The sequence below is a fragment of the Tetranychus urticae genome, chromosome 2 (assembly GCF_039701765.1).
Source record: "Tetranychus urticae isolate SD_2017Ah chromosome 2, NJAU_TeUrti_SD_1.0, whole genome shotgun sequence".
Lineage (NCBI taxonomy): Eukaryota > Metazoa > Arthropoda > Arachnida > Trombidiformes > Tetranychidae > Tetranychus > Tetranychus urticae.
This window is the reverse complement of record NC_142959.1, coordinates 12,924,278-12,935,195: the sequence shown is the minus strand read 5'-3', so window position 1 is coordinate 12,935,195 and position 10,918 is coordinate 12,924,278. Positions and strand designations below refer to the sequence as shown.

Below are 10,918 nucleotides of genomic sequence, written 5' to 3'. Positions count from 1 at the left end.
CTTTTCATTTTCATTTCAACTTTGATTGCAATTTTTTCCCATTGAAATTGAACCAAAAATAATAAAAACTAAATTTTCTGAATCAACAGTGAAAAGTCAATGAACAATCGGAAAAGCAACCCAATGATATCCAATTGACCCGCCAACTCGAATATGATTTATTAATAATTTTTATTCATTTTCATCTTATAACAACTGATCATACAGATCAATCAATCCATTGAAATGGTTATCATTATTGTTGCCATTATTGTAACAAGAATTCACCTTTTTTCTCTCTTCTTTTCACCAAAGAAAAGAAAAGGAAAATCGAGCAAAAAAATAAAGGTTCAAATGGATGATAATATTGGCAAGTTAAGGTGCCATTGTTAACAATAAGATGAAAAGATGCATTTCCGTTGCATTGAACATTCTCATTGAATAATCTACAGATCTTATTCATATTATTCAGTATCAACTTTCCTTGATACACAACAATATCCATTATCATTACTGGATCAATTGAATGTTTATCAAATAAACAATCCCAACAAGAAGTGGAAAAGGTGAAAAGGCCGAAGCAAGCCAAAAACCCAAAAACAGAACCCAAAAGTAGAGATAAACTTTCAACTGTTCAATGTTGCCCAAATGAATTTTTCTTACCTTTACATGATTGATTGATAAATGTTACCCAATGCACACCATTCATACTCATCATTATTATCATCACCATTATCTGCTGGTTCATTGTTATTCATTTAATCTTCGCCTTATTATTCACCTTTCCATTGTAATTAACAATTCTTTTCATCATTATTATTTCATTAACACTTCAGCCATTCAGCCAACACCATTGTTTAACCATCTTGTTTTCCTACTCATCATCATTAGACAAGTAATGCGTCAGTTTGCGCCAAATTCATTTTCATCTGTTGATCATTGTTTCTCATCTTAATCAGGGCCAAATGTGTTTCAAAGGTGTTTCGAGAGAAGAACAAAAAAGAAGCGAAAAAATTGTCACAATTATCACTTCATAAAGCGCTCTTCTTTTCCCTCTTTTATCATTATATTTTTTTCCATCATTTGTATCATTACCTTTATCATGTGAATTGTTTCAAAGTAAAGCACAAAAATAGGTAATGAATGCTTCTATAGGTAATGATGATGGTTAATAGTTGAACTGTAAATGAGCTTTAATACTCTTTACTCGTTGGGCTTGCCTTGATGGATACAAGGTATTGGTCAATGAACATTATGATTACCCTAAAGACAGGAATTGAGTTTCATGTTCATCGATTTGCTCACCAAAATGTTCTGTGTTTTTCCCTGTAAAACTTTTCTTCTCTTCTACTGTTTGCTAGCTTTTTTTTGCTGTTTGTTTGCTTCTTTGCGTTTTGTTTCTTTGCTCTTCATCAGTTTCTCTGAATTCCAATGTTGAAACTACAGTTGGTTGTACAATCTTCCAAATCTTGCAACAACTTTTCCCTCTTTATCCTCTAATAGGTCCCAATAGGGTAATATTATCTGGAAACTTTACTTTTTACCAGACTTTCACTTTCATCTTTCTCTTTCTCTTCCTCTGTGTTTCACCTCCTTCTCTTCCTCTTCCTCCTCCTTCTTGGCTTCCACCACCTTCATCATCTCCCACTTTTGCTTTCACTTGTTCAGCTTTTTCTTTCTTTTTTCATCATTCTCATCATTCTAATCTTCATCATAAAATGGCGGATTCGAAAAACTCATTTCTCACTTTCCATAGAAGAAAAAAACTGTTTTTTTTCTTCGTCTTCTTTTCATCATATTTTCTCATCATTTTTTTGATTCCATTTTTTTCATCATCTTATTTTTGCACCAGACTTTCCATTCTTTTCATTGTCATTACATGTACCATTGCGAGTTTTCATTGAATTGCATCAAGCATTCAATCAACTTTTGCTAACGATTTTACCCATTAATTGTTAGAGCATTTATGTATAAACGAGTCAATTAATAGCTATTTTTGTGTCTTCATTTGGTTTAAATTACAATCCATTAAGCATTTTTTAATTTTCTTTGTCATTACGTTTTCATTCAACATTTAATCATCAATTGCTTTAGTTGATGAATAGTTTTTATGCAGACTTGCCTGCAAAGATTTAAGTATAAGATATGTTAGCGATGCTAAAGAATTAATGATTTTAATTAAATTGTGAGGAATAAGCACTAATTAAAAGAAATTAAACACATAAACATACACACATAAATTGTGGACAATTAGCACCATTAATGTTTTAGTGTCATCTCTTAACAAAAAAATGAAAATTTAAACTCTTTTAACTTCTTACTCTTTGCTTGGTTATGAATTACTATTTGGATGATATTTAACTAACGATTGGATAAACTTTTCATTTTTATTTGTTCTTGTTTCAGGAAATAATTATACGCCAAAAATAGCTCATCTTTGCTCTTATTCAGTTGCTAATATAATGGATTTCAATCGAATTTTAGATTACTTATAAAATTAGTTTAACTTATTGATTTTCACTGAATCAAATTTAATGCAATTAATCAATGGACGCATTTTCAGCGATGAAGTTGCCATCTGGTGAGCTGTGGTGAAAATAAGTCTCTTTCTAAATGTTGTAAATGAGTTTGCTGCTGGCATCTGTTGACCTTTTTTATAAACTTTATTGATTTTTAACAACTTTTCGGTTGAATTTTTCTAGTAATGAAACCATATTCTGATAGATCATAAGTTCATATAAACAAATGGAGGAGCCAGATATTTTTTCTGGCCTTCCATTATGAATTTAAGAAATAAATTAGTTAATTAGAATCGAGAAGAAATTATTTGAACATATTGTTTTGAACAGCCATAAAGTCACAAAAAGTTTGTCAGACTAAATCAAGATTTGAAAATGTCCTACTGTAGAGAACGTGACAATCAAAGTAGTCCATTTGTTGATCTAACGTGAATCAAATTTTTTAAGAATGAAATTTTCTGTGTATTTAAAACATAGACTAGACTAGATAACCTTTTCTCTTTGTCGTGTTAGACGTTTATTTTAATAATTCATAATTAGGAAAAACAATAGCATCATCAAGCGACTGGCTACATCGTGTTCGGCTGAACTGAATGAAAGTGATTCAGAGATAGAAATCTAGAAATACCGGGCGTTTTTTTTATTTTACACCTGTTTGCAAGCATAACTAACGAACGGTTTATGCAGCGATACCTCAGACTTGAACCATGAGCTTTCGCAGATTGAGCAACCATAGGCTCGTACGCTCAAGGTCATTCGCGATCGTTATTTGACCTCTTATTGAACTTTGAGATCATTTTCTGAGAGGGCGAACTTTTTCAGATCAGCTATTTTTTGTAAGATGTTCGTAACTCATGCTACCTTAAAGATGTGCTTCCTTGCCTTTTAGTTGATTCAGAAGAATTCAGTTATCTTTCCAACGGTAAGAGTTATGAACATGTCACTAACATTAACTTATCTAAAAAAGATTGTTTACTTAGCAAATGATCTTCAAAGGTCAATTAGAGGTCAAATAAGGAGCTGATCTTGAATGAACTTGAGCGTTGATTGAATGGTAAATGTTCTCTCTTATATCAAAGAAGCTTGAACATGAGATATCAAACATAAAAGGTGATTTTCCGTTCCCATAACACACAAAAAGTGTTAGTAGCTTTGAATCGATGATTTATTTCGCTTCGAAGTTAACATTGAGGATACTACGAGAATCAGAGGCTGAGACGATCCAAAGTGATTGCACATTAATATAATTTTTGTGGTCTTCTGCTTTCACGGTACAAATGTCTTTAGTGCCTCGACAGTCAAGTTGACGAAAGAGCTGCAAACATTTGATGAAGTGAAATGAGATGGTCAATGAATAAGAAAGAATGATTAACGAGCATATGGAATCACTCATATACTTTGGTCAGTATGAGTTATGAACATGTGACTCACATTAACCGATCTGAAAATTTTTGCGGTACCAGAAAATGGCAGTCCAATGTCAATTAGAGGTCAAATAAAGAATTGACATTGAATAACCTTGTGCGTTCGGACTTAGGGTGGTTCAATCTGCTACCCATCTAGTTAAACAGATTTACCAACCAATAGTTAATTCTGAAAGTTTAAGGTCTCAGATAGCTCAACAGTATCCATATTTGGCTCCCGATGAACCGTTCGTTATCAACCTTATGTATATAAAGCTCCAATCGGTATTGAATATCCTTCAACGCTGGCTCCAGTTCCCTGGCCTTTGTTATATCGAGTCAACTAATCGCTAATCGGCCTTTTTCGAACTTTTGTTGGATCGTTATACTCTTCATATCTATTTTTTGACTCGACAATAAAACTGAAGCTGCAATGTGAATGCATAATTTGATAACATTTGAACCTGAATATATACTATTTCAGAGTTGCAATAACAAAAACAACAAATTTTTTTATTTCACGTATGTTTGCAGTCATAACTCACGAACGGTTAATGGTATAGACCTCATATTCGAACTATAAGCTTTGTCAGATTGAGGAACTTTAAAATCAACAATCAAATTGATTCGAGTTCACTTCATTATTTGAACCCTAACTAACATTTGAAGTAATTTTCTTGGTGCGAAATTTTTATTGACTGAAAAAAAACATTCGGTATTTTAGTCACCATTGAGATAATGCATCGAACTGGGAACAGCTTATTTTCACAATTCTTTGGTTACATAATTTTCAATCTTAATGGATCAAATTTGAAATGAAATGCTAAATGCTGCTTAAACTGATTTCACCAGTCTTTTAGTTGATATTTCCACGATAGAAAATTGAATCAAGTCAATTGACAATCATAAAGATTGAATCGAAATTCGACGAACTTCGAACTCCTCCTTAATAGTAACCATTGAAAAATGAGTGCATTATCTCAATGACTGTAATAATTTCTCTCTCACTTTTCTATAAGAGGTTGAGAAAATCACTAGAACAAGATTTAGACACCATCAGTTTATTGATATTAAGTTTTTACAGAATTTTCGTTACACAACTTCAACTAAGCAGTTCTTGGACAGTAAATGAACTGAATTTTTTCGATACATATGGGCTTCTAGACTGCATCCAAGATTTTCCGGTAAATGTATGATTATGGATAAGTAAAGGTACAGTTGGTAGTTTGAATATATTTGAGACTATCTGATGACTCTTGTTATCCCCATCTGAGGCTGAATTTGAACATGAAAGGAAATTATCAGTTACACACGAACCCGATAAGAAAGTTTCATCAATTTGGGTGGAAAAGTTTGGACAAGCATTAAATCGGAATGATGATGATGATGAAGTTGATGGCGAAGAGGAAGAAGGCGATGACGGCAACGATGAAGGAGATGAAGATGAAGACAAGAGTGTTAAATTATTGAGTTGGCTGTCAATTTTATCAGAACTTTGATTTGTTGAAGTTGAAAGAGTTACATCTGGAAAATCTGTACCAAAATATTTTCTTCTTCGGATTAACCTGGAAATGGATGAGCCATCCTCTCCTAAGTCAACTGAATTGCTGCAAGATTTTGCTGCAGTCAACATTTCGCTTCTTAAAACTCGTTGAAGCGCCCTTAAATGGCGTTGATAAACCTTCTTTTGCTTAATTAAATCTTCTTCAGTCAAATTGTCCCTCGGTTTACCAAAATATCCTGGTCTGTTGATGATTTTACCCGATTCACGAGAAATTTGATGCCTGCAAAAATATCGAAATGAATGTTCAATTAGATATAGTCAAGTGTTTGAGACAATTGGAGCAAATGAACGAAACATCAAAGCGATCAACGCAACAAAAGATTTTGTTCAAAAGTAACTCAAACTCCGAGAGACCAGAAAAGGACGAATGCAACAATTTTGTTGATCATATTTTCACTTTCATTAACATTCACTATTTAAACTTTTGATCGATTTTTTTGAAAGAAACAATTAAACACAATTAGTGACATTGTCATCGCAAGGCTGTAGTAGCTCTAACTGTAGACTCTAACGAGCTTAATTGTAGTTGGAAACAAAATAAAAGGTTAAGTCGACTAATCAAAAAGTTCTTGTTAGATCGTCTTTCAAAAAGTTTGTATTAAGATTCAATTTAAATGAGAATCTGTTTTAAAGGGTTTAGCAAATTATATTTTGATTCAATTGTAAAGCATCTTCAAGTAATTAATTTTACTTACCTTCTGAGAGCAACTTGAGCAGCCATTACTTTCTGCCGTTCAAGTACAATTAGACAGTTTGGACAATCACATTCCTTCCAACGGCAATACTTTTTGTGACCTTTTAAACACGAAACAACTCCATGGTTTCGACATCGAGCACATTTAGGAGTCCTCAAGAGTCGCTTAATTCCGTTGGATGAATCAGTTTGACCGCTTTGCACCTTATTCATCTGTGATTCATTGTTGGACATTTGAGTGGTTAAGGGTTCAGACATTGTGTGATTGAGGCTGACTTTGCTATGCAAGCGTTTACTTTATTGAAAAGTCGATGGAAAAGTTGAGTTGACTTTTTTATTTTGTACAATCAGAAGGTTAGTCTAGAAACTTTTCGTAAAATTGAATGAGAATTGAAGATGAAGAGTGAGAAGAGGATAACAGATGATGAAGATGATGAGAGTAAATGAAGCACCTAAAATGAAAACAAAGAGATCTTTGTGCGAAAGAAGAGGATGAAAGATGATGATAATGATGATGAGAAAATGACGAAAGGAAAAGATAACGAAAGTGAGCCGATGAGAATGTCTTGGCTAAAGAATAGAGTGAACATTCGTCCTTTTCGAGTGATCCTTTTCTTGCTCATCTTCATTCTCACTCTACCTTGATAATCATAATTTTAGCAACAAACATGAACAAAAAGACGAGAATGTTCATCTTTCTTCATCTCACTTTGGTCTTGAGACAATCGAAATGAAATCTTTACTTGAATCAAGTTTCTCTAGTTGAACTCAAATTCAACTTTAAAATATGCCTAATCAATGATGGTGATGATGATGATGATAGGGAATAGCATGATGATGATGATGATGAGCAAGATCATTGAGTACGTGATTGACTGGATAAAATTTCATTTGTATCACAATTTATCCAACAATTGTACTTTTATTGTTTTGTTTCTCTTCCATGTTAATAACATTTTACTTTAGTCGAGGATTACTCTTCAAGACAGTTTCAAATTACCTTTGAGTTGCTCATCAAAATGCCACCAAACTAGATGAGGATTGTTTAACTTCTTAATCTAATCTTATCCTAAACTCCAAGACAAAAGACAATCTTGGCAGCATTCATATTAATAATGATCATAATAATAATACAATTGTACAATAGAAACGAACAAAACTCAAATCTTTAAATTGTACAAATTTCGTGAGCTTCCATCATTGCTATTCAACAGACCAAAGCTATCTCCTTGACTGTATATTTAATATCAAGTAATTTCAATCCTTTTACATAATTTATATTAAAAGTTGAAAGCTACTGTTGATGGCTTCAGTTGAAAGGTCATCTTGAAACAAGCTTTAGCTCAACCTTTCAACAAGTCCGATCTATTGAAATTGTTGATATTGAAATCCCAACCTTTGTGATTGAAATAGCAGAGTCTTGATTATAATAGAGACAAGTTTTGAGGTGATTTGATCCTGATAAACATTTTGCTCGTTAAATGTTGGGTATTGAGTTAACCTTAAGCGTTTCAATTTATATTTTAGTTTCAATGATTGTCTTGTTAATAATAGTCTAATACAAAATAGTTTAAAATAATGATATTGGGCCAAAAATAGCAGGAAATGAGGAGAGATTTGAATAAAGATGTAAAGTTGCAATATGAAACTCAAAGAAAAGCTTTTTGATTTATAAAATTTTTGCTACTTTTTTTTGTGTGTCAAATGATGAGCAAGAAAAGCTAACATTTATTTTGTTCATTCTTGTGCTTTATTTGTTGACTTTTTTTGCCGAGAAAATTTGAAACTATTTTGTTGTAAACAGACAAATATAATTAACCTTAATATGCATATATGCAGTGTTGGATAACATTAAACAGATTTACTTTTGTTTTCAGGTCACTATTTGGAAATGAATCACAATGGTCGGGCCTTTGGTCTTGCCCGCTTCCTGGGTTGATGGTGATGATGATCGTGAAAGGCAAGATCAACAATCATCTTCTCATCAACATTTTCATCTTCATTATGCGCTCAGTTGACTGATGAAAATGATGATAATCTTTCCGGTTGTTTGGTGACCCATCAACAAATGCAAATTTTGCCTCTCATTAGTTGAAAACAAAGGTGTTAATTGTTGATAAACAGTGACATTGCTATAATAAGATTCTGTTATTTTCAAGCCTTAAGTGATGAGCAAAATGATTATAGCAACTTTTGGCTAAACATTTAGCTTGCCAAGTAAATAGTGTTTAACCTTTTGTTTACAGTATTAACATTGATAATGTGTGTTATGTGAAACATTTTCATCGGTTATCAGCAGTTTCAAACATTAAAATTGAATATTTATTTCAATATAATTGAGATTCATGTAATACATAACATTTAATGTCAGGTTATAATAATTTTTGCACAACACAATCAGCTGAACTAGAGTTGTCTCTCATTGACTTATTGATTTGTTTGTTTGTCTTCAATTGCCACCAAAGCGTCCGATTGTATTTAGTAATACAATTGTGCTTTTTTCAATTGAAGTGGTAATTTACAATTGCGATATTGTCAACCTATTTGATAGCGTTTATTTTGTCCAGCTTTGTGTTTGCAGAGGTTTGGCTCTTTGAATGGTCCATCGATTGTTAATATTGTTATTAACATAGAAACCAAATTATTGGAAGAATCAAGAGGATTGGTAAGGATAATTTAAGTCTCGAAGAGTTGTTACATCCATCAGCTGAGCATGTTAATATACAACCGGCCAACGTTTCGCCATCAAATTTAAAAGTACCACATTGGTTATCCATGTTTTCAATTGAACAAGTGCGAATAACTAATTCTTCGTTTGTTTTATCTGTAAAGGATATGAAATGTAATTAGTCATTATACTAGGATTGAAATTACGTTACGAAAGCACGTTACAATTGAGCTTACCGCTTCGACCTTTAACTTTAATACAAAAATTGGCTGGAAACTGTCCAATATGTCTTTCTTTTCCTACTTTACAATGCTGGATATAAGTAACATTTGCAGGATGAAATGGATCATGGCAAGGTGAATGAGTTAAATTGCGACTTGAGCAGCTAAAACAGCTTATTCCGTAGGCTATAGAAATAATAAACAAATAATGATCATTAGAAAATTTAGCAGTTAATCAACTACATTGAGTATATGATGATTACATGGAACAAAAGTCAAGAAGTATAAATAAAATAATAGATAAAATAAACTAAACCTTAACTTTTTGTACATCGCAATTCATGTAATCAAACATATACTATCACAAACTGTGAAAATATAAATTATAAATACCAGATTTTAGATGTATTAGCATTATAAAACCAATAAGCAGAATTATAAACTGAAAATTGAACCAAAAATGCCTGTGAACAGCACTAAATGTAGTAGATTTTGGAAGACCCATTGAACTGAAGAGGAAAAGGAAAAGAGAATTAGAAATGTTGATTGATTTTTAAAAGATCAACTTACCTGGCTGGCAAATTAAAAGCTATAACATCTAATTTGTACAATATCTGTATGAAAAGTGCGAAGGAACAATATTAGTAAAAATGTACATCGAGAATAAACATCAACAATATTCACCAATGTCAACCCTTAAAGTAAAATATAGACATGAACATTAAACATAAACATGTGATTCATTTCAAAGATGAGTCGCATTATCATGTTATAATCATGTTCTGTTCAGTCGCCAGAAGTAAATAAATTTTATTGAAATCGGCTGTAGGCTGAAAATAACAGGTTATTGGTGGCTAACAGAATGAATATTGATGAAGATTTGGATAAAAAATTCATTTTAAACTTACCTTGGACTATTTTGCTGACTCGGTTGAACGCGGTTTATTTTCATTAAATTCATTGAGTTTAACACTGCTGATGATTAATTTATTGCCGTCTGTTAACCAGCATAGATAAAAATTAGGTGAATTAATTATAACTTTAGACGAACAAAAAATATACAAAAATTGCTGATTCTGTTATATTAAAAAAACAAAAACACTTGTAAATCCATTGAAGCTCTATTACGAATGACTCTATATCTTAGGAGTCACCATCACAAGACGAGTAAACTGTAAGAATCAGTAAATTTGAATTTCATGGTAAACTGTTGATCTATTAATTCGGCTGTTAACAAATGTGAATTACACAACGATTAAATTGTTATTATATCATATTTTGCAAATGGTAAGTTACGTCTAAAAAGGATTTGTATTGGAAATGGGTTGAACTGCGCATTCTTGGGTAACTGGAATATCGATTGGTAACATTAATGGGTAACATCGCTTTCTGGTTATCATGGTAACATTATTATTCTGGACACTCTTTTGAATCTATTGAAATAGTCGAAGCTGCGATTGATTGATTAACAATAACTCGAACAATAACGGAACAGAAAAAAACAGGAAAACTAATCATTTCAAGTTAATCACTGATCGATTTTGACATCAACTGCCATGGCTAATCTTTAAAGTGCATAATCAAGAATTGTTTCACAGATTCAAAATTCAATTGTATTTTTATTTGTAAACGATCAAGATTAATATTGAAAAATCTATCAGAATAATGGTTAAAATTGAATTTTGGGATAAAAACAATCTAATGGACAGTTTCAGTGAATGCATGAAACCACCCAAATTGATTCGGTTAAGATCTGTAACTCAAGATGAATCAACATTGCTTGGCTTTAATCCAAAATTGAATTGTTGCTCCTTTTGCATGATTTTGTTTCTTCTGATTCCAGTTATTGTTGTAAATGTAAACTGTTTCA

The 10,918-nt window shown here is 32.0% G+C and overlaps 1 protein-coding gene and 1 long non-coding RNA gene across 3 annotated transcripts; both read right to left on the bottom strand.

Annotated features, from left to right (window-relative positions):
* Nucleotides 1–4,946: 4,946 nt before the first annotated feature.
* LOC107360368 (uncharacterized) lies at nucleotides 4,947–6,575 on the bottom strand. Its single transcript, XM_015927004.3, has 2 exons — nucleotides 6,161–6,575; nucleotides 4,947–5,685 (listed from the first exon to the last, which is right to left on the bottom strand). The coding sequence occupies exons 1-2, from the start codon at nucleotides 6,415–6,417 to the stop codon at nucleotides 5,004–5,006; spliced, it is 939 nt and encodes a 312-aa protein (XP_015782490.2). The 5' UTR covers nucleotides 6,418–6,575; the 3' UTR covers nucleotides 4,947–5,003.
* Nucleotides 6,576–8,458: 1,883 nt separating this feature from the next.
* LOC107370449 (uncharacterized) lies at nucleotides 8,459–10,358 on the bottom strand. 2 transcript variants are annotated; one of them, XR_016198580.1, is made up of 5 exons: nucleotides 9,957–10,358; nucleotides 9,619–9,662; nucleotides 9,442–9,557; nucleotides 9,064–9,234; nucleotides 8,459–8,983 (listed from the first exon to the last, which is right to left on the bottom strand). It is a non-coding gene; the product is annotated as an uncharacterized LOC107370449 (long non-coding RNA). The 2 variants fall into 2 exon arrangements; XR_016198581.1 differs by having other exon boundaries at nucleotides 9,619–9,668; nucleotides 9,957–10,035.
* Nucleotides 10,359–10,918: the final 560 nt, after the last annotated feature.

Coding starts and splice junctions, on each gene's coding strand:
- LOC107360368 (XM_015927004.3), bottom strand. CDS start 6,417: ATGTCTGAACCCTTAACCACTCAAATGTCCAACAATGAATCACAGATG. Junction 5,686..6,160: donor GCTCAAGTTGCTCTCAGAAG/GTAAGTAAAATT, acceptor ATATTTTTGCAG/GCATCAAATTTCTCGTGAAT.